At 39.2% G+C, this 20,450-nt stretch overlaps 3 protein-coding genes across 3 annotated transcripts; all 3 read right to left on the bottom strand.

Annotated features, from left to right (window-relative positions):
• Positions 1 to 542: 542 nt before the first annotated feature.
• LOC117911708 (subtilisin-like protease SBT1.7) lies at positions 543 to 3,061 on the bottom strand. Its single transcript, XM_034826105.1, has one exon. The coding sequence runs from the start codon at positions 3,048 to 3,050 to the stop codon at positions 753 to 755; it is 2,298 nt and encodes a 765-aa protein (XP_034681996.1). The 5' UTR covers positions 3,051 to 3,061; the 3' UTR covers positions 543 to 752.
• A 1,601-nt stretch (positions 3,062 to 4,662) lies between these two features.
• LOC117911637 (subtilisin-like protease SBT3) lies at positions 4,663 to 14,004 on the bottom strand. The gene is made up of 7 exons (XM_034826040.1): positions 11,714 to 14,004; positions 11,069 to 11,147; positions 10,513 to 10,618; positions 9,268 to 9,482; positions 5,224 to 5,467; positions 4,943 to 5,160; positions 4,663 to 4,827 (listed from the first exon to the last, which is right to left on the bottom strand). The coding sequence occupies exons 1-7, from the start codon at positions 14,002 to 14,004 to the stop codon at positions 4,663 to 4,665; spliced, it is 3,318 nt and encodes a 1,105-aa protein (XP_034681931.1).
• A 3,120-nt stretch (positions 14,005 to 17,124) lies between these two features.
• LOC117911731 (subtilisin-like protease SBT3) lies at positions 17,125 to 19,636 on the bottom strand. Its single transcript, XM_034826133.1, has one exon. It carries the CDS (start codon positions 19,579 to 19,581, stop codon positions 17,341 to 17,343), a length of 2,241 nt encoding a protein of 746 aa, XP_034682024.1. The 5' UTR covers positions 19,582 to 19,636; the 3' UTR covers positions 17,125 to 17,340.
• Positions 19,637 to 20,450: the final 814 nt, after the last annotated feature.

The raw sequence follows: 20,450 nt of genomic DNA, 5'->3' as shown, positions 1-20,450 counted from the left end.
ACCCTGCAGTTCATTTCCTCCTGATCCAGGAAAATCGCATAATACAATCTTGACTTCAACATCGTTGGGATCCATGGCACATTGTTAAGTGGTTCTTCTATTCCCATGGCCAACGTAGAGAGGGACTTTGGAGATCGACAGGTTTCCTGGATTAACAGATTTTTCTCCGATGGTTAAGATGCCATTACCCTAGCCTTGTCTATGATATAGAAGCCGAGCATACATCTATTTTTTGCGTGGGATTGATGAACTATACAACAAAACGGTTCATGCTTTATAAGGACATCAGGTTTCCCCTGCAAACCACCCAGTCTGGACCTTAACTATCCTCCATTGACATTAATCTTGAAGAAGACTAAAAAAGGTAGCCACATCTTCAAGAGGGTGTTGACTCATCATCCACCCAAGAGCAATGCCCTTTGCGGAAAAAAAATTGTCATGGAGGTTGTATATCAATTCTTGCAGTCAGTAAATTCCCACTATAGGTATTTCTATATGATGTTAAAGAGGAGAAAAGAAAAGAGAAACTGTTTTGCAGTAAATAAAAATCCCTGAACAATTTATGAACTACAAATACATACTGGAAATCAGTGCTTCCCAATCACGTCCAGGGGTTGCTCCAGCTAGGGTACAAGGCAAAGGATACAGCTCACACGGTCATGAAATAGACCAAATGACTTATAACTAACTTAGACCAAATAGCATACTAACCAATGCTGATTAGTTGCTTCTTGTTTTATGTTCGACTTATTTTAAAGTGCAAAAGCAGAGACAATAGGACTTTTCACCACATGGGTACCATTAACCTCCCACCAGGTTAGATATCCAAAATTTCCAATATATTCGCTCTGTGGTCTAGCATATCCCAGATTGATCTCTACTGTCATGTTGAATTCAGCTTTGCTGTATTTTCCTGCAAAGGAAACCATGGAGGGCTGTACGTTAACTTTCATTCCTGATGGTTGCTTCACACTTGCCCGATAAACCGAAGGGGAATCCACCACGTTTGTCAACACCCTCTTGAAGGTGTAGCTAGTAGTGTTGGTGTTATTGTTGAGGAGGACTATGAATGAAGGGTAATTTAGGTCTAGATTGGCTTGATCGCAGGTGAACTTTGATCTCCTGCTGATGATCTTAATCTGTTTGCTAGTGTAGTTCAGTCCACATAGGAAATTGATATAGTCTTGGACCTCTATATCATAAATAAGACCTGGGTCCATGGCCATGTTGGGGTTGATGTGCCCTGCTCCAAAGTCCAAAGGAGTCGCTGCAACTCCAGTGTCCATGTCAATGATAGATCCAATGGTGTTGTCGAGCAGGTATGCTGTGGTCATCAATGCTGACCGAATGGCGGCCGGGTTCCAGTCTGGGTGTGCTGATTTCAGCAGTGCAGCTACCCCAACTGCATGGGGAGAGGACATAGATGTTCCAGAGAGGAGAGTGTAATCAGTGAGCAAGCGGTTATCTCCTACCCGTGTCAGTGATCTCTTGGGTGCCCATGCAGCCAAGATATTCACCCCAGGAGCCAATACATCAGGTTTCAGTATCATTGGGGCCCTATTATTCGGCCCTCGAGATGAGAACCAGGCAACTTGAGGGGCTGGTTTACTACCCAACACAGTTATCAGGAACTTAACATCAACCACAGGATTCTCTGATTTGATGATGTAGTCCTTCACCAAATCTCCATCTTTGGGGGTTACAACCACCAATGGGATAAAGAATAAACTAGGAAAAATAAAAAACTCCGAGTCTGAACTGATGATGGCTCCTTTTGCTCCTGCTCTATCCACTTCAAGCACCTGACTAACACCTCCTGATTGGTTGAAGTAGCAGAACACGATCTTGCCTGCAACATCTTTTGGGTCTAGAGCAAAGTCTTCACATAGTTCCTTGCTTCTATTTCCATGGCCGAAGTACAGAGAAACATTCGAGACCAACACGTTTTCCGGGTACACGGATCTTCCTCGGATGGTCAAGATGCCACCGCCAAATGTGACATCGGCCGCATAATCTCTATCAATAGTCCCGGCACCAATGGTTGTAATCCAAGGAGCTCCATTGAGCATGGTGTAGCCCTCAGGGCCAGAGTTACCAGCTGAACAAGACACAAAAATCCCTTTCTCCATGGCTGCAAAGGCTCCCACTGCAATTGGGTTTTGTTCGAAGGTTGTCTCTTCGAATCCCAGAGACAGTGACATGAGATCAACACCGTCGGCTATGGCTTGGTCCATTCCGGCTAATGTGTCTGAGGCAGCCGAAGTATCCGTGTCATTGACAAAAAGCACTTTGTACGCAGCAAGCCGAGCCTTGGGTGCAATGCCAATAGCTGTTCCCTTTGCATAGCCAAAGTAATTGGCATCTCTCACTGGACTCCCAGCTGCCGTCGACGCAGTGTGAGTCCCATGTCCAAAGAAATCTCTTGGGGAATCATAATCATCAGGCGTTGATATGATCAAGCCTTGCTGCTTCAACCCTTTACTAAAAGAGCGTGCTCCAATGAGTTTTCGGTTACAACAAGAAGAGTTGAACTCCACCCCAGATTCACATGCACCTCGCCATCTATCTGGCACCGGACCCATTCCCTTATCCTTAAAACTCTCACTCTCTGGCCAGATTCCAGTGTCAATTATACCGATAATCACGTCTTCACCAAACTTGCCTTCCGGCCATGAGCCTGCAGCATTTTTATCTAGTCCAAGAAATCTTGGTGAACGTGTGGTATGGAATCTCCCAAAGGTATCTGCATGGATTGCCAAGAACCCCGGCATCTTCTCCAGCTGATCAAGATGTTCCCGGGACAGCACAGCACTGAAGCCGTCCAAAACATGGTTGTATGTGTAGAGATGGGTTGGATGCACTCCAGCCGAGGATGACATGGATGATAGCATTGACAGATACCAGTCATGATGACTGGAGAAGGTCATTGGCATGGTTGACTTATCCATGTGGATTATGTAAGTTCCCAGGTCTTCTGCCATGGAAGCTGACATAGCAATTGAGAGAACGAGGAGGAGATACAGGAGCCTGAAAGGAGTGAAGCATTCCATTGTTGGACGCTGAAAATGCATGGTTTGTAAGGAACCTAGTACAAGAACAACTTATATAGGTCAGTTCAAATGCAGTGGAAGTTCATACCCGCTGAAGGAGCTAATTACCATCCATGAAAAACCAACAGGGAAAAACAACATCGGAGTGGTTACAGGCTTGGTCAAAACAAAATTCGATGCAAACAAAGTTTCAATTATTTAGGCCGGCAAGAAATTTTGTTCTAGTTATGATCTTCTAGTACGTGGAAACATATTGCTGCACTTTAGCGGGCAAACAATTTTGTATAGCTATGGTTATTGCTGTGCTAATATAAACCGTCGAGCACCGCTACGGTTTCGCAAAAGGTACTATCTAGACTGGGTCACATCACTATTCTTACGCACATCACTATATTGCAGCAGGAATTATAGATGGAGGTTTAATTTGCGTCCAATGTCACACTTTATGAAGTGGATTGCGTTAGCACATTGATTATGTTGATACGGGACTGAGGCCTGTTAAGTTGACATCTTGCACCTATGAGTGTCTATGACATGTGGGACGACATACCATGTTGAGGACAGTATGGGTAGCATGTTGCAAGGGATGAGTGAACTGAATTATGAAAACTGAATATTTTGTAATTGTAGACCATATATACCAAATGCCTAGTTAATGGGCAGCTAGCTCTTGAGGAAGAGAAGGGAAGGTTTCAAAGAAAGAGAAATTTGCATATTTGGAATCCCATTAGACGAGCATATACATCTCGATCAAGTCATACTGGGATAGGACTTGAGCTTTAGTTAAATTAGTTTAAACTTGTTGGATCATACCATGAATGTCGAGTTTACTAAACTTACCCATTTTTAAAGTGAAAATCAAAATGGTTCATGTTTGGAAATATGCAGAGGCCACCCACATATACACTGTTTTTTCTTCCATCTCTTTTCAGTTGGTTTGATCTACCACACCCACCTTATTATTCTAAGCCAAGCAAATACAAACATGACCATAGATATAACACAGGCGGCTAGCCTTCTGATTTGGAGGAGTGGGGCAGCCTGGTCACCTTTGGGCCAGGGTTCGCCTGACCCGTGCCCCCTGGCCCACACAGGCCATATTTCTGAGAAAGAGTTGATGTCTTTTTAACTGCCCAGGCCGCTTGGCTCTACTTGCCTGTCTAGGCCACGTACGAGTGCTCATTTTTAGCCCTCCAAGGCAAGAGAGGGGCTGTCGCACGCCTGAATTGGGCCAGCTATCCAGTTTGTTTGCACTCTCTGGACATCTTCTTGGTGGGTTGCGATACTAAGCCAACCACTAAACCATAGTTAATTTCAAGGTTCTCTTAGAGCAATGCACAAGTGGAGGCCACTAATGAAACCACACTTGACTCCTTGAAAAAAATGTAGATGGTTAGAAGAGAAAGAACTTAGAGATATGAAGAGAAGAAGAAGATGTGCAGAGCATCTGTTTGAGAGAAAACCAGAGAGATGGAAAACTGAAATTGAGTTACGACCAGCAGCCCACTGATGGGTACTCTGTTTCTTATATATAGGAATTTAAAGATCAGTTACTAACAACTTTCTAATTAGTTACAACAAACAGCCTATTAACTACTTAAATAACAGCTTGTTAACTACTAAAAACCACTTTACTTGACATCCCCCTCAAGCACATAGGGCGAGAAAGAACTGTGAGCTTGCTTCGAAGATGGAGGAAACGTTGAGTGGAGAGAGCTTTGGTCAAGATATCAGCAACCTGGTCTTCAGATGGAAGAAATCGAACATTAAGAGTTTTCTGCAAGACTCGTTCACGAACAAAATGATAATCAATTTCCACATGTTTAGCCCGAGAATGAAGGACAAGATTTGCAACTAAATAAGTAGTGCTGAGATTATCACAAAAAAAGAACAGGTGGCTGAAACAGGGGAACAAAGAGTTCTTTAAGTAGAGCCTGGATCCAAGTGAGTTCAACTGCTGCATTAGCCAAGCCCCTATATTCGGATTCAATACTAGAGCGAGAAACCACCTTTCGTTTAGAAGCTGACCAAGAGATCAAATTGCCTCTAAAAAATATACAGTAGCCATTGGTGCTACGTCTATCATCAGGGCAAGATGCCCCATCCGCATCTGTATAGGCAATAAGATCAAGGGAGGAAGATGGTTACAAAGAAAGCCCATAAAACAATGAACCTTTGAGATAACGAAGAACACGCTTCACGGCTTGAAGATGAGTAGAGGTTGGAGCATGCATAAATTGGAAAAACTTATTAATAGTATAAGCAATGTCTGGTTTAGTAATTGTGCAATACTGTAGGGCACCCACAAGACTCCGATACAAGGTGGGATCTTCTAATCTGGTACCATCAGCTATGGAGAGAACATGACCAACAACCATTGGGGAAGTCATGGGCTTTGATTCAGACAAACCAGCATGCTGAAGAAGATCACATATATATCTAGCTTAACTTAAATGCAAAGAAGATCCATAATTGAATACCTCTATTCCAATGAAGAAGTTGAGAAGACCAAGATCCTTGAGAGCAAAGCAAGAGTTTAAGGAGGATATAAGTTGTTCAATGAGCAAGGAACTTGAGCCAGTGACAATAATATCATCGACATAAACCAAGACAACAAGCAGGGCAGAATTGTTACAATAAACAAACATTGATGTATCTGCTTGAGAAATGGAAAAACCCCATTTAACTTAGGTGGAGCTGAGTTTGGTGAACCAAGCTTGTGGAGCTTGCTTCAAACCATAAAATGCCTTGGTAAATTTACAAACAAAGTGGGGCTTAGAAGGATCCACAAAACCTGGTGGTTGCGTTATAAAAACTTGCTTAGATAAATCATCATTAAGAAAAGCATTATGAACATCAAGTTGTCTGATAGACCAATTTTTACTTAATGCCAAAGAGAGAACCACACAAATAGTAGTAGGTTTAACCACGGGATTGAAGGTTTCAAAGTAATCAAAACTTAGAGTTTGATTTCAATTTATAAACCCAGCAACATCCAATGATATTCTGATTAGACAGATGAGGAACCAAGACCCATGTTTTATTGTTCATAAGAGCTTCAAATTCAAGATGCATAGCTTGTTGCCATTCAGGAACTTTAGTAGCTTCCTTGAAGGAATTCGGTTCAGAAGGTGGAGAAAAAATAGTCTCAGTAGGGGATAGAAATATCTTGGGTTTGAAAATGCCATTTTTGGCACGCGTTGTCATGGGATGACAAGAAGAAGGAACACGAGAGGAATGAGGTTGAGCTGTTGGAATAGGTGCAACCTCAGAAGAGGAAATTGACACACTAGCATCAGAGACTGAAACCAACTCTGAAAGTGGACCGGATGAAGAAGACAAAAGGGAAGATATTGGAGTGGTTGGTACAGCTAAGGGAATGGCACAATGAGAGGGGGAAACAAAACAGGGAGGCTGAACTGTAGAAGACTTAGCAAACGGGAAATCTAGTTCATCAAAAATAACATGTCGTGATATATGTATTTTTCCAGTGGACATGTTTAAACAGAGATATCCTTTATGCTTAGAACTATAGCTAATAAAGGTGCATTTAACTGATCAATATGCAAATTTATGGTGATTAAAAGGGCATAGAAAAGGATAACAAGTGCAACCATAGACACAAAGAAAAGAATAATTTGGTAGACAATGGTAAAGAGTTTTATGTGGAGAAGAAAAGTTCAGCACAGAGGAAGGAAGCCTATTAATCAAATATAAAGCAGATTGGAAGGCAAAAGATCAATATTTAAGTGGAATGAAAGCATGAGCAAGCAAGGAAAGACCTACTTCAATCATATGTCTACGTTTTCTCTCCACACGACCATTTTGTTGAGAAGTAGACGAACAAGATACTCTATGTAGAATCCTAAACTTACACAAAGTATTAGTAAAGGCTTGAAACTCTCCTCCCCAATTAGTTTGAAGCACTCTAACTTTAGTATCAAATTGAGTCTCAATCATCACTTTAAATTGCAAAAAGGCAGAGATAGCTTGATCTTTAGAAGCTAGTAGATACAACCAAGAAAATCTTGTATGGTCATCCACAAAGAGTACAAATTATCTTGCACCATTAGCACCAACAATAGGGGTAGGACCCCATAGATCATAATGTACAAGAGCAAAAGGCTGAGAGACTCTAGATTCAAACAAAGTAAAAGCTAAGTGATGGCTCTTTGCCATTTGACAAGGTTCACAAACACTTGTCCAATGTTCTGGGGGCAAGCTACAAGCACTCAAAACTTTATTGACTATTTTACGTGCAGGATGGTCTAACCTAAAATGCCATGGAACTGCCTTATTGGGAAGTTGTAATGCAGATGACATACATGGGACCTCAGTTGTCAAGCTTGTTCTTCCAGCAAGTTTATTACCATTAGGATCTTGATATCTTCTACTAAGTGCTTAAGATGACAATTTGTATAAGCCATAGTTAAGGTTGCCTTGGAGAAGAGCCTTCTTCGAAGCTTGATTCTTCACCACAAATCCATTAGTAAAGAATTCCACAGTAATATTATTGTTAGTACACAACCTATTCACACTTATCAGATTGGTTTTAAGTTGTGGAACATGTAAAATATTCTTTTGATTTAAAGACAAAAAAGCTGAAGAAATAGTGGAGTGTCCAATATTTGAGATATTTAAACGATTACCATTTCTAACGATGACTTTGTCTAAACCAGCAAAAGGAGTATGTGAATTCAAATTGTTGAGATTTGGAGTTAGGTGATGCGTAGCTCCGGTATCCATGTACCAACTTCCATCTCCAACAGTGGACGAAGTTGCAACCATTGCAACAAGATGATTGTTCATTGATGGTTGATAAGTTTGATCAAATCTATGATAGCAATTAATTGCAATGTGACCATATTTACCACATACTTGGCATTGTGGTTTTCCATTGCTGCCACCAGAAACATTATTGAAGTTTCCAGATGAGTAAGAATGATTATTAAAGCTACCGCTTCCTAGACTATGTCCAAAATTTCCACCATTGTTGTTATAGTGGCCTCTCCCACGGCTTCTGCCAAAATTCTGATGATAAAATTGTTGTTGATTCGGATTGCCTCTACTTTGAGTCTTGAATTGACTAGACTTATGATTTTTTTTTTTTTTTTTTGTGTCCTTGAAGGTTCATTGTTGCAATATTTGCTTGCAGGAGATTTGTTTCTTCTGTTGTGTGTTGTTGTTCTAATCGACTTTCATGAGTCAAGAGCATGCTGTGAATTTCTTCTAGACTTAATGGTTCATGCCCAAAAGTAACTGAAATGACAAACGAATTATACTCTGCTCCAAGTCCTGCAAGTAAATAGAGAATTCGATTTTGTTATGTAATTTTTCTCCAATTGCAAGCAGGTTATCTACAACGAACTTGATTTTGAGTAGATATTCCATCATACTCAATCCTTCTTTCTTTGTTGTTTGCAATTGGAAGCAAAGCTGCATGATACGAGCCTTTGAAGCTGCTGAGAAAATTTTCTCTAGAGTAGTCCAGATTTCTGATGCAATATCAAGGCCGATAATCTGTGCCCTCACTCCATCTGTCAAAGAAGAATAAATCCAACACATCACTAAGCGATTCTAATGTTGCCATATACTGTATTCTGGATTTATGTTCTCTGAATCACCAAGAAATCGTCAAGGAGCAGGGATCTTTCCATGGATCATCTCTTCAAGGCCATTTGCAATGATGATGTTCAGCATCTAAGTTCGCCACAATAAGTAATTTGATTGATCGAGTCTTACCGTGAATGTTTGATTCAACGATGACATTGTATGATGAGTAAAACTAGAGTTAGGATGATCAGTGGAAGAAGCTGATCCTTCTAGTGCCATGGAAAAGGGATTTGCAGATGTTAGTTTGTGGCTCTGATACCAAGAAAGAACTCAGAGATATGAAGAGAAGAAGAAGATGTGCAGAGCATCTGTTTGAGAGAAAACCAGAGAGATAGAAAACTGAAATTGAGTTACGACTAGCAGCCCACTGATTAGGGATGGCAATTTTCTGGGCTAATCGGGTAACCCGCCCCGGCCCGTCCCTATTGGGACAGGTTTAAAATATAATAAACGGGTATTGGGCGGGTATGGGAGTATTTTTAAAACCCGAATCGGGTTTGGGACGGGTATGGATTTTGTTCCAACTCGCCCCGTCCCGAATATACATTTACAGAATTACCCTTCAACTACCACTAAAATGTCAAAAAACTCCCTATATATATACTTCATTATTTCCCATTTCCCCTAATTCTTGCCCTAATTCTGACGGCTGCTGCTGCTGCTGCTGCTCCTTCTTCTTCTTCCTCTGGTACAATGGTCCTTCATTCTTTCCATTTGCCCTAATTCCGACAGCCACTTCTTCTTCTTCTTCCTCGCTTGAATCCCTATCTCCATGATCAATACGACTTTTTTTTCCTCCCTCACACCAACTAAAATACTCTGAAATCAATTCCATTTTGTTCTTAGTTTAGCCTCAGAGCCCAAAACTCCTTTTTCGCAACATCAAACTAGTCATAGATGATTGAGGATCACCTTGAAATCTTTGTCCGAGAGCACGACACAAAAGGAACGAGAAAACCATAGTGGATTTGATGAAGTCTTGGTTCAAAGATCAACTTGAAGAGGGATTCACATCCACGACTGTTCTCGTTTGGTTCAGTTTTCATAAATGGTTCAGATTTTTTTTTTTTTTGGTGTTTTGCACTAATTTTGAATCATTTAAGCTAACTATGGGCTTAAAATGAATGATTGTTGTGGTGTTAATTTCAAATTTGATATTATTTTTTCATTTTTTTGGTATATTATCATAATCAGTGAAAGGAAAGTGCATTTGGGTATGAGGTTTGTTCATCACCAGTTAGGATTAGGGCTCAATGGCATTCAGGATGGGGCGGGGATGGGATTATTAATTTTTTTGTTAACGGGGATGGGAACAATCAACCTGCCCTGAAACGGGTTTGAGCCGGGAATAGGAAATGATTGTTTAATCGGGTGCGGGAATGGGATGGGAATGACTCGTCCCAAACCCGCCTCGTTGCCATTCCTACCACTGATGGGTACTTTGTTTCTTATATACAAGAATTTAAAGATCAGTTACTAACAACTTTCTAATTAGTTACAACAAACAACCTGTTAACTACTAAAAACCACTTTACTTGACAAGAAGAGCCACACGTTATGTTCAAAAGAATATTTCAATATTTTATTTAAACGATTAAAAGGTAATTTAAAGCAATTTCCCATTTGATGACTAATACATATATAGTAGGTCTAGTCATCTATCAAGTATTATTAAGAATTTTCTTCTCTTTTAAGAGAGATAGTATCTTTGACAAATTTCATTTAAGACATAGAACTGCCCCTTTTTTGTGCCCCTTTGCTATTTTCCTTTAATTGTGATCCTTAACAACAAAATCCTCATTTGTAGTAACATCAGTACTATTATATGGTTCGATATGGGATAATTTACCGGTGTCATTTGTCATATGAGGCACGGCTCCAAAATCAGCATAAAAGGAGCGGTCGTTTGAGTCAGCAAGGACAAGAGGGGCTAGGGCCTGATGAAAATCTTCAGACTGAAATGAATATTAAAACATGTGCTAGCAATCAATGAAAAAGTGATTGAATTTTCCAACAAATTTGACAAGTAACATTGCCATTATTGTTGGAAAATTCCTCATACCTTTTGGTTCATCATACAAGATCACGACAGACCTTGTCAAATGGCCCCTCTACTCCTCCATACTAAACCTATAATATCACAGTGGTTTCTTTTTACCTTAGCCTGTAAGACAACCCACAAGAATACCTCTCTGCATGGGAGGTCTTGAAACCCTGCTTGAACTATTGAATATTTTGATCACTAATTTTACATCTAGCTAGCAGCTGATGGGTCTGGCTTCTCTTCCCTCCTCCCGTCATCTGAGGACCCAAAATCACTGGCGTTACCTATGTTTTCTTCTTGAATTCCCTTCCCGTTCGTGTCCCTCATTCCACAACCCATGGAGGATAAAGAGGCTTCTCACCAAGTGCTCTTCACAAGAGGCCTTCGAGTTTTGGTGGTTCACAAACTTCCAGTGCCCCTTCTCCTCTACGGCTTCATCTCTGAAACACAAAGAGGCCTAGTGAAATTCCTCTGTTACTCAGCAGGAACACCAGCAAGAGGAGGACACCCTCCTGACATTCAATTACTTGGGGATCTGATGGCATTTCTTAGCTTGTATGAGATTAACTCGTGGCATGTGATGAAAAGTCCTATAACTTCTCCATCCACCAATAAGAAAATTAATTCTTTTATTTAAAACTGAAATGCTCATTGCTTATCAAAATATGGACTTTTAAGCAGCCAAGATGATGAGGCTTGTGGGTTGGATATGCATCTCTGTCGCCATATAAATTTGCTGCCACCTATTGAAAGGTTCTTGCTTTTGACTATTCTCTACCTTATTCCCTTTTATCTCATGTTAACAAAAGAAAAGAAGACCTCTTTTATAATAAATAAGATATTCCTGAACAACTCATCTACTACAAATACATATTGGCAATCAGAATGCTGACCCAGGTCCAGGGATTCCACCAGCTGGGTCACAAGCAAGTATCAGCTCATGAGGTCATGAATGATTTGGCATGTAACTAATCTCTGCTGATTGATGATAACGGTTCATATTCACCTTATATAAGGTGCAATAGCGGAGACAATAGGACTTCTCACAACATGCGTCCCATTAACCTCCCACCATGTTAGATACCCGAAATTCCCAATATAATCACTCTGCGGTTTGGCATCTCCCAGATTGATCTCTACCGTCATGTTGAATTCAGCCTTGCTGTATTTACCAGCAAATGAAACTATAGAGGGCTGCACAGAAACTTTCATCCCTGACGGTTGCTTCACACTGGCATGATAAACGGTATGGGTATTCTCTACATTTGTCAACACCCTCTTGAAGGTGTAGCTTGTAGTGTTAGTATTGTTGAGGAGGACCATAAATGAAGGGTAATTTAGGTCTAGATTGGCTTGATCACAGCTGAACTTTGATCTCCTGGTGATGATCTTAATCTGTTTGCTGGTGTAGTTCAATCCACACAGGAAATTGATATAGTCTTGGGCCTCTATATCATAAACTAGACCAGGATCCATGGCCATGTTGGGGTTTATGTGCCCTGCTCCAAAATCGAGAGGAGTCCCTGCAACTCCAGTGGTCATATCCATGATTGGTCCTTGAGTGTTATCAAGCAGGTATGCTGTTGTCATCATTGCCGAGCGAACGGCAGCTGGGCTCCAATCTGGGTGTGCTGATTTCAGCAGTGCAGCTACCCCAACTGCATGGGGAGAGGCCATAGAGGTTCCAGACAAGAGAGTGTAATCGGTGAGTAGGTAATCGTCCCCTATTGGTGTAATTCCTCTGTTGGGTGCCCATGCAGCTAAGATATCCACCCCAGGAGCCAATATATCAGGCTTCAATATCATTGGAGCCCTACGACTAGGACCTCGTGAAGAGAACCAAGCCACCATAGGAGCTGGTTTAGCACCCAATACTGTTATTTGGAACTTAATATCAACTACAGGATTCTCTGATTTGATTATGTAGTCCTTCACCAAATCTCCATCTTTATGGCTTACAGCCACGAATGGTATATAAAAATATCTCGGCCCGAGAAAAATTTGTGAGTCTGTACTGAAGATGGCTCCTGCAGCTCCTACTCTCTCTATTTCATCCTGCTGATAGCCTCCTGGAAAGTCACAGAACACAATCTTGCCTGCAACTTCTTGGGGCTCTAGAGCATTGTAGTCGCAGGTTTCCTTGCTTGCATTTCCATGGCCAAAGTAGAGAGGAACGTTAGAGATGAACACGTCTTCTGGGTAGACAGATTTTCCTCTGACTCTTAAGATGCCATTGCCTAGTGTCACATCAGCGGCATAATCTCGATCAATAGTCCCTGCACCAATGGTTGTAATCCAAGGAGCTCCATTGAAGATAGTGTAACCATGAGGACCAGCGTTCCCAGCTGAACAAGACACAAAAATCCCTTTCTCCATGGCTGCAAAAGCTCCCACTGCAATTGGGTTTTCGTCAAAAGTTGTCTCGAAGAATCCCAGTGATAGAGACATAAGATCGACACCGTCTGCGATGGCTTGGTCCATTCCGGCTAATGTGTCTGAGGCAGCCGCTTCCGGATCATTGCTGTCACTGAAGAAAAAAACTTTGTACATGGCAAGCCTAGCCTTGGGTGCAACGCCAGTAGCCGTTCCTTTTGCATAGCCAAAATAATTGGCATCTCTCACTGGACTCCCAGCTGCGGTTGACGATGTGTGAGTCCCGTGTCCAAGGAAATCCCTGGGAGAATCGTAATCATCAGGCAAGGATATATTCAAGCCTCGTTGCTTCATCCCTTTACTGAAAGACCGTGCTCCAATTAGTTTTCGGTTACAATAAGAAGAGTTAAATTCCACCCCAGATTCACAGGCACCTCTCCATCTATCTGGCACCGGAGCCATTCCCTTATCCTTGAAACTCTCACTCTCTGGCCAAATTCCACTGTCAAGTATACCAATAATCATGTCTTCACCGAACTTACCTTTCGGCCAGGACCCAACTTTTTTCTCCAGACCAAGAAACTTTGGGGTGTGTGTGGTGTGTAGTTTTCCAAAGCTATCTGGGTATGTTGCCAAGTGACCTGCCATCTTCTCCAGTTGATCAAGGTGTGCACGGGACAGCACTGCACTGAAACCATCCAACACATGGTTATAGGTGTAGAGATGGGTTGGGAGAATACCATCTGGTGAGTAGAAGGATGAGAGGGTTGATAAGTACCAGTCATGATGACTGGAGAAGGGAATTGGCATGGCTGATTTATCCATGTGGATTATATAGGTTCCCAGATCTTCTGCCACGGAGGTTGAGATAGCAATTGAGAGAGCAAGAAAGAGGAAGGGAAGCTTTAAGGGAATGCATTCCATTCTTGGAGGCTGAAATGGGTCAAGAGATAGTTGGACAACAAGGACTTATATAGGTGAGCTTGAATCTATTGAAGCTTTACCCAGCTAATAATGCTTAATTTCATCCATGAAAGAGTTCAAAAGAACTTAGTATTTGGAGTTTTGGCCAATGCAAGAACCGATGCGATCTAAGTTACAGCTTTGTTGGCCAGCAAACAGCTTTGTATTTGGAAAATTCCTGCTATAGTGGCCGGCTAGAAATTTTGTAGTGTTATGTCCATTGGAATCCTAATAAAACATTGTTCTGGACAGACCAATCATATCAATCTTGACAAAAGAGCAGGATCAGGTGGGATTTAGTTTTTCGCCGGCAACTTGGATTATCAGTTCTTGGATCTTTGACCATATCACTGTGTAACATCACAAAAGAAGAGATTGATTGTCTGGGTTGGAATATACATGTCCAGATATTGATATATTCGTGGCACGTTCGCCTTGAAATGTAGCCTTTAAGGCATAAATAATCTGCTAAGGAGTTCCTTGGACCAGTACTAATGTTGATGCAGGAATTGTATATTCATGATACTTAAAACCTTCTAGGATAGTAGCAGGCACACGATTTTAGGATTATGGTAATGAATATTTTATTTTAATTTTATTTGGAATAAGAATAAATTTGATTATTCAAATTTTTGTATTTGGATATAAATAAGAACTCATGGTTAAATGATTATTTGTTTACATTTAATGTGACTAATAAGGGAAATGAGAATGAAAAAGAAAAAAATAACAATTCCAATACCATTAGTTTAAAATAATATTTATTTTCATTTAAATAAAAAAAAAAACTCTCCATTTAGTTTAAAATGATTTTTTATTTCATTTTTTTTAGCTAAATGATAAAATCTTGTCTGATCATGTGATTTAAAAATAATATTTTATTTTTAAAAAAAAATTATTGCACTATTTGATTGTTGTTTTTTAGTAATAGTTTTTAAAAACAAAGTGAAAAAAAGAATTGATTCTAGAAAACAAATAGGTTATAAAAACAAAAAGAAAAATATAGAAAAATAAAACGAAAGTAAATAAAGTAGAACAGGATATGTTTCTTTTTTTTCATTTTCTCTCCACAACCCCGTACCAATATTATATATATATTAAGCAAATGCATTCCAAATCAAGCAACTCTTAATACACAATAATTATTAATTTTTAAAAAAAATTTAAAATTTAAAAATGGAATCAATTAGTATTAGAAAGTCATGAAACTTAAAAAATGGTCAAATTACATTAAAAAGTCACAAACCTTCATTTTGAATTACTTTACTTATATATATATATATATATATATATATATGTATAATCATAATTTTATGAATTTTTTCACTAAGTAAATAAGCTTCAAATTAAACAAAAATTAGTATATTGGATTCTCTAACAAGCCTAGCAATTTTGAAAAATAATGTAAAATTCAAATATTGATCATTAAATATAAAAAAATTATGGACAAAATTTTGTTTAGAATGATTTTATTGTTTTTATTTTGCATAAACCATTTTTATTTTATATTTTTTACTAGAGAAATGAATATCAAAACAAGAAAGACTTTATATTGTATTTATTAATGAATTTAATCATTTTTAGAAATAATTTGAAACTCAAAAAATATATAACTATTATAAAAAATAATAGACAAAAACTAATACATATGAGTAGTAACTTTACTGTTTCTCTTATCCACATAACTATATTTTCCTAATTTTCTCACTAAGTAAATAAATTTTATTTTAAGTGACATATAATTAATGTTTTGAATAATTTGTAATTTTAAAAATTAATTACTTAATTATAGACTAAATAAAAAAATTTAGAATACTCTATCACAAATTGATTACTAAATATACTAAATATATGTAATGAAAAACTTGACTTATTTATATATTAAAAATTAAATTTGATTTGTTTTTAGATTATTACCAATTATTATTTTTAAAATTGTTGTTATTTATTTTTAACAAAATAAATCACTTATGCTATTATGAAGATGTCAATATCCATATATATTTTTATACTATTTATAAAAACATATATCATTTATTATTTTATTATAATATGACTATTCATATTTTATTAAAAACTATTTATTTTTAAATTTATTTGTAATTACAAAATTATTTTTAATAAAATTTACTTTATATTATATAAATTGAATTTTTAATTTTTTATAAAATAAAAAAAAAAATTTCAAAACATCTTCTCTAAACAAGTTTTTAGGTTTTTCATTTTTTTTAAATAACTTGCATCAAAGGAATCATAATACCTCATGATAAAGATCAATTGAAATTTCATATACAAATGCGATTTCATTTTTCATAAAATCATTTTTTATCTCATTTCTATTATCACTTCAATTATCCAAACATGATAATAGATGAGAAAATAAATAAAATGTTTATTTCGACTCTTCATTTCCTCGTAACAAACATGACCTAAGGTTTTGTTTTGAAAGATACATCCATCTTTGTATGCTTGGTACCCATTCATCTTGAAACATGTACTTTTTCTTGAGTGATTAAGTTTTAAAACCCATTTTCAAATCATCCCTTTGATTGAAAATCAATGACTTCCTAGTAATAGTTTCTTACCCTTCCCTATCTTGAATGAAATTAACACTTTGGAAAAGGCCATCTAATTGCACTATTTGATGGGTAGTTTAATCCAAAACCATGCATTTTGATGCTTAAAAGAAGGTAAACGAGAATACGTGAATTGAATTAAATTTTGTATAAGATATGCAAATTAAAAATGTAAGATAATTCAATTATTAATATAAGATATTGTAAATAATAAGAAAATTGCAAATCTTGTACAATGAAAATTACAAATATCTAAGACAATAAGAAATATCTTGGTATAATTAAGTGAGTGAAAATTGTTATCATTCAATGTAAGATGGTTACTATAAAGAAATTCAACATGCCTTTAAAACTCATAATTTTCCCGGAAAAAAAAAAAAAAAAGGAAAAGGAAATTCTACATCAAAAACCAATAATTTCTAATTAATATTTTGAAAAATGATATGTTTACTACATTTTTACCCTTCTTTATTCCATTTAAAAGCATTATTGCTCTTAGTTTTTGCCAATTTCCCTCTCTAGGTAGATGAGAAGGAAAACTTCCCAGCAAAAGAATTTTCATTTGTTTTGAAAATCCTATCAAACTGACATGCATATCTCAATCAAGTTGCCCGCTAAGGCAAATGAAAGTCTATGTTCTTCTAAAAGAAATGAACAATCAAGTGATCCACAAGATCATGAGCAAACCATTTTCCATGTATGCTGATTGATCGTTTGCTGGTTAGGTTCTGATGTATGGTGCAACGGCAGAGACAATAGGACTTCTCACAACATGCGTCCCATTAACCTCCCTCCAGGTTAAATACCCGTAATTTCCAATATAATCACTCTGTGGTCCGGCATCTCCCAGATTGATCTCGACCGTCATGTTGAATTCAGCCTTGCTGTATCTTCCTGTGAACGAAACTGTAGAAGGCAGCACGGTAACTTTCATCCCTGAGGGTTGCTTCACACTTGCTTGATAAACGGAATAGGTATTCTCTACATTAGTCAACACCCTCTTGAAGGTGTAGCTTGTAGTGTTAGTATTGTTGAGGAGGACCATAAATGAAGGGTAATTTAGGTCTAGATTGGCTTGATCACAGCTGAACTTTGATCTCCTGGTGATGATCTTAATCTGTTTGCTGGTGTAGTTCAATCCACACAGGAAATTGATATAGTCTTGGGCCTCTATATCATAAACTAGACCAGGATCCATGGCCATGTTGGGGTTTATGTGCCCTGCTCCAAAATCGAGAGGAGTCCCTGCAACTCCAGTGGTCATATCCATGATTGGTCCTTGAGTGTTATCAAGCAGGTATGCTGTTGTCATCATTGCTGAACGAATAGCAGCTGGGCTCCAATCTGGGTGGGCTGCTTTAAGTAATGCGGCTACCCCAACTGCATGGGGAGATGCCATAGATGTTCCAGACAGGAGACCATAATCAGAGAGCAAATACTCATCTCTTATAGGTTGAATTGGTCTGTGGGGTGCCCAGGCAGCTAGAATATGCACCCCAGGAGCCAATACATCAGGCTTCAGTATCATTGGAGCCCTACTACCAGGACCTCGCGATGAGAACTCGGCCACCTGAGGGGCTGGTTTAGCGCCCAACACTGTTATCTGGAACTTAATATCAACTACTGGATTCTGTGACTTGATTATGTAGTCCTTCACCAAATCTCCATCCTTGGGGCTTACAGCCACATATGGCATATCGAAATCACTGGGCCAGAAAGAATTTTGTGAGTCTGAACTGAAGATGGCTCCTGCAGCTTCAACTCCCCCCACTTCATATGACTGGATTCCTCCTGATTCAGGGATGTCGCAGAACACAATTTTGCCCGCCACATCTTCAGGGTCTAGAGCACCGTATTCGCAGAGTTCCTTGCTTCTATTCCCATAGCCGAAGTAGAGAGAGACGTTAGAGATTAGCAAGTTTTCTGGATAAAAAGATTTTCCTCTGACGCTAAAGATGCCATTACCTAGTTTGACATCAGCAGCATAATCTCGATCAATAGTCCCAGCACCAATAGTCGTAATCCAAGGAGCTCCATTGAACATAGTGTAAGCATCTGGGCCAGAGTTTCCAGCTGAACATGACACAAAAATCCCTTTTTCCATGGCCGAGAAAGCTCCCACTGCAATTGGGTTTTGTTCGAAGGTCGTCTCTTCGAACCCCAGTGACAGTGACATGAGATCTACACCGTCGGCTATGGCTTGGTCCATTCCGGCAAATGTGTCAGAGGCAGCGGCATCGGCATCTGTGAGGTCACTGAGGAAAATCACTTTGTACATGGCAAGCCTAGCCTTGGGTGAAATGCCAATAGCCGTCCCCTCTGCATAACCAAAGTAATTGGCGCCTCGTACTGGACTCCCAGCTGCCGTAGACGATGTGTGAGTCCCATGTCCATGGAAATCCCTGGGAGAATCATAATCATGGGGAGGCGCCGATACGTTCAAGCCTCGTCGCTTCAACCCTTCACTGAAAGACCGAGCTCCAATGAGTTTCCGGTTACAATAAGAAGAGTTAAATTCCACCCCAGATTCACAGGCACCTCTCCATCTCTTTGGCACCGGACCCATTCCCTTATCCCTGAAACTCTCACTCTCTGGCCATACTCCAGTGTCAAGTATACCAATAATCATGTCTTCACCAAACTTACCTTCTGGCCAGGCGCCACTATTTTTCTCCAGACCAAGAAATTTTGGGCTGTGTGTGGTGTGTAGCTTTCCAAAGCTATCTGGGTATGTTGCCAGGTGACCCGGCATCTTCTCCAGCTGATCAAGGTGCGCCTTGGACAGCACTGCACTGAAGCCATCCAAAACATGGTTATAGGTATAGAGATGGGTGGGAAGACTACCATCTGGAGAGGATATGGATGAAAGTGTTGACATGTACCAGTCATGGTGACTGGAGAAGGTCATGGGCATGGCTGATTTATCCATGTGAATTATATAGCTTCCTACATTTCCAGCCATGCAAGTTGAGATAGAAATTATGGGAACAAGCAGGAGGAAGAGAAGCTTGCTAATAGTGAAGCATTCCATTTCTGGACACTAATGGATCAAGAGGTGGTTGGACAACAAGGACTTATATAGGTGAGCATTGTAGAGGTTTTTCCCAGCTAATAATCCATGAAATAGTTTAGTAAAAAACCTAGGTTTTGAAGTTTTGGCCGGAGCAAGAACGATGCAAACTAAGTTACAGCTTTGCAGGCCAGCAAACTAACAATTTTGTATAATATTGCTGCCATTGAAGCCGGCAAGCAATTTTTAATAGTCACATGTTCAGGATAGGCCTAACAATTTTGTATAATATTGCTACCATTGAAGCCGGCAAGCAATTTTTAATAGTTACATGTTCAGGATAGGCCTACAATCATATTGATCTTGATATAAGATGAGGATGGATTTGATTTTCCTCCATTATTAGAGTTCCCGGATATTTGATGATATCACAGAACACTGTAAAATTGTCACTGCTACTGTTTCACTGAAGTACTAATGGTTTTGTCTGGGGCAGAATGAACATGTCCTGATATTTATCACATGACCATCCCAATTGCACAAGTAGCTTTTGCAGCAATCTGTGACACGTTCAGGTGGAAATGCTTCTGGCCCCAAAAAATACCGAGCTGATGAATGATTATATGATCAAATCGGATAATCCAGCAGTTGATATTGAATTTCTGATGGTGATGTTGGGTACCAAGCCAACTTTACAGCTGGTATTTTTCTAGCCATGAAGGTCTAATTGAACAGCTCCGGGGACCCATCTTGATTTTTAAGGACAGCACGCTTATCTCAATAAGGCTATAGAACCCAGCATTCTGTATGATACAGGGGTA

The sequence above is a fragment of the Vitis riparia genome, chromosome 3 (genome assembly GCF_004353265.1).
Source record: "Vitis riparia cultivar Riparia Gloire de Montpellier isolate 1030 chromosome 3, EGFV_Vit.rip_1.0, whole genome shotgun sequence".
Taxonomy (NCBI): domain Eukaryota; kingdom Viridiplantae; phylum Streptophyta; class Magnoliopsida; order Vitales; family Vitaceae; genus Vitis; species Vitis riparia.
The sequence above is the reverse complement of the archived record's forward strand: the minus strand, read 5'-3'. Positions and strand labels throughout refer to the sequence as shown.

Bases quoted from the DNA above. Each gene is read 5' to 3' on its own strand.
- LOC117911637 (XM_034826040.1), bottom strand. From the start codon at position 14,004: ATGGAATGCATTCCCTTAAAGCTTCCCTTCCTCTTTCTTGCTCTCTCA. The intron at 11,148-11,713 runs GTGAATATGAAC...TTTGTGTTTCAG, and splicing joins GCTATTGCACCTTATATAAG to AGATGAAGCCGTAGAGGAGA. The intron at 9,483-10,512 runs GTAAATTATCCC...AATTGATTTCAG, and splicing joins TCATATGACAAATGACACCG to AGTATTTTAGTTGGTGTGAG.
- LOC117911731 (XM_034826133.1), bottom strand. From the start codon at position 19,581: ATGGCTGGAAATGTAGGAAGCTATATAATTCACATGGATAAATCAGCC.
- LOC117911708 (XM_034826105.1), bottom strand. From the start codon at position 3,050: ATGGAATGCTTCACTCCTTTCAGGCTCCTGTATCTCCTCCTCGTTCTC.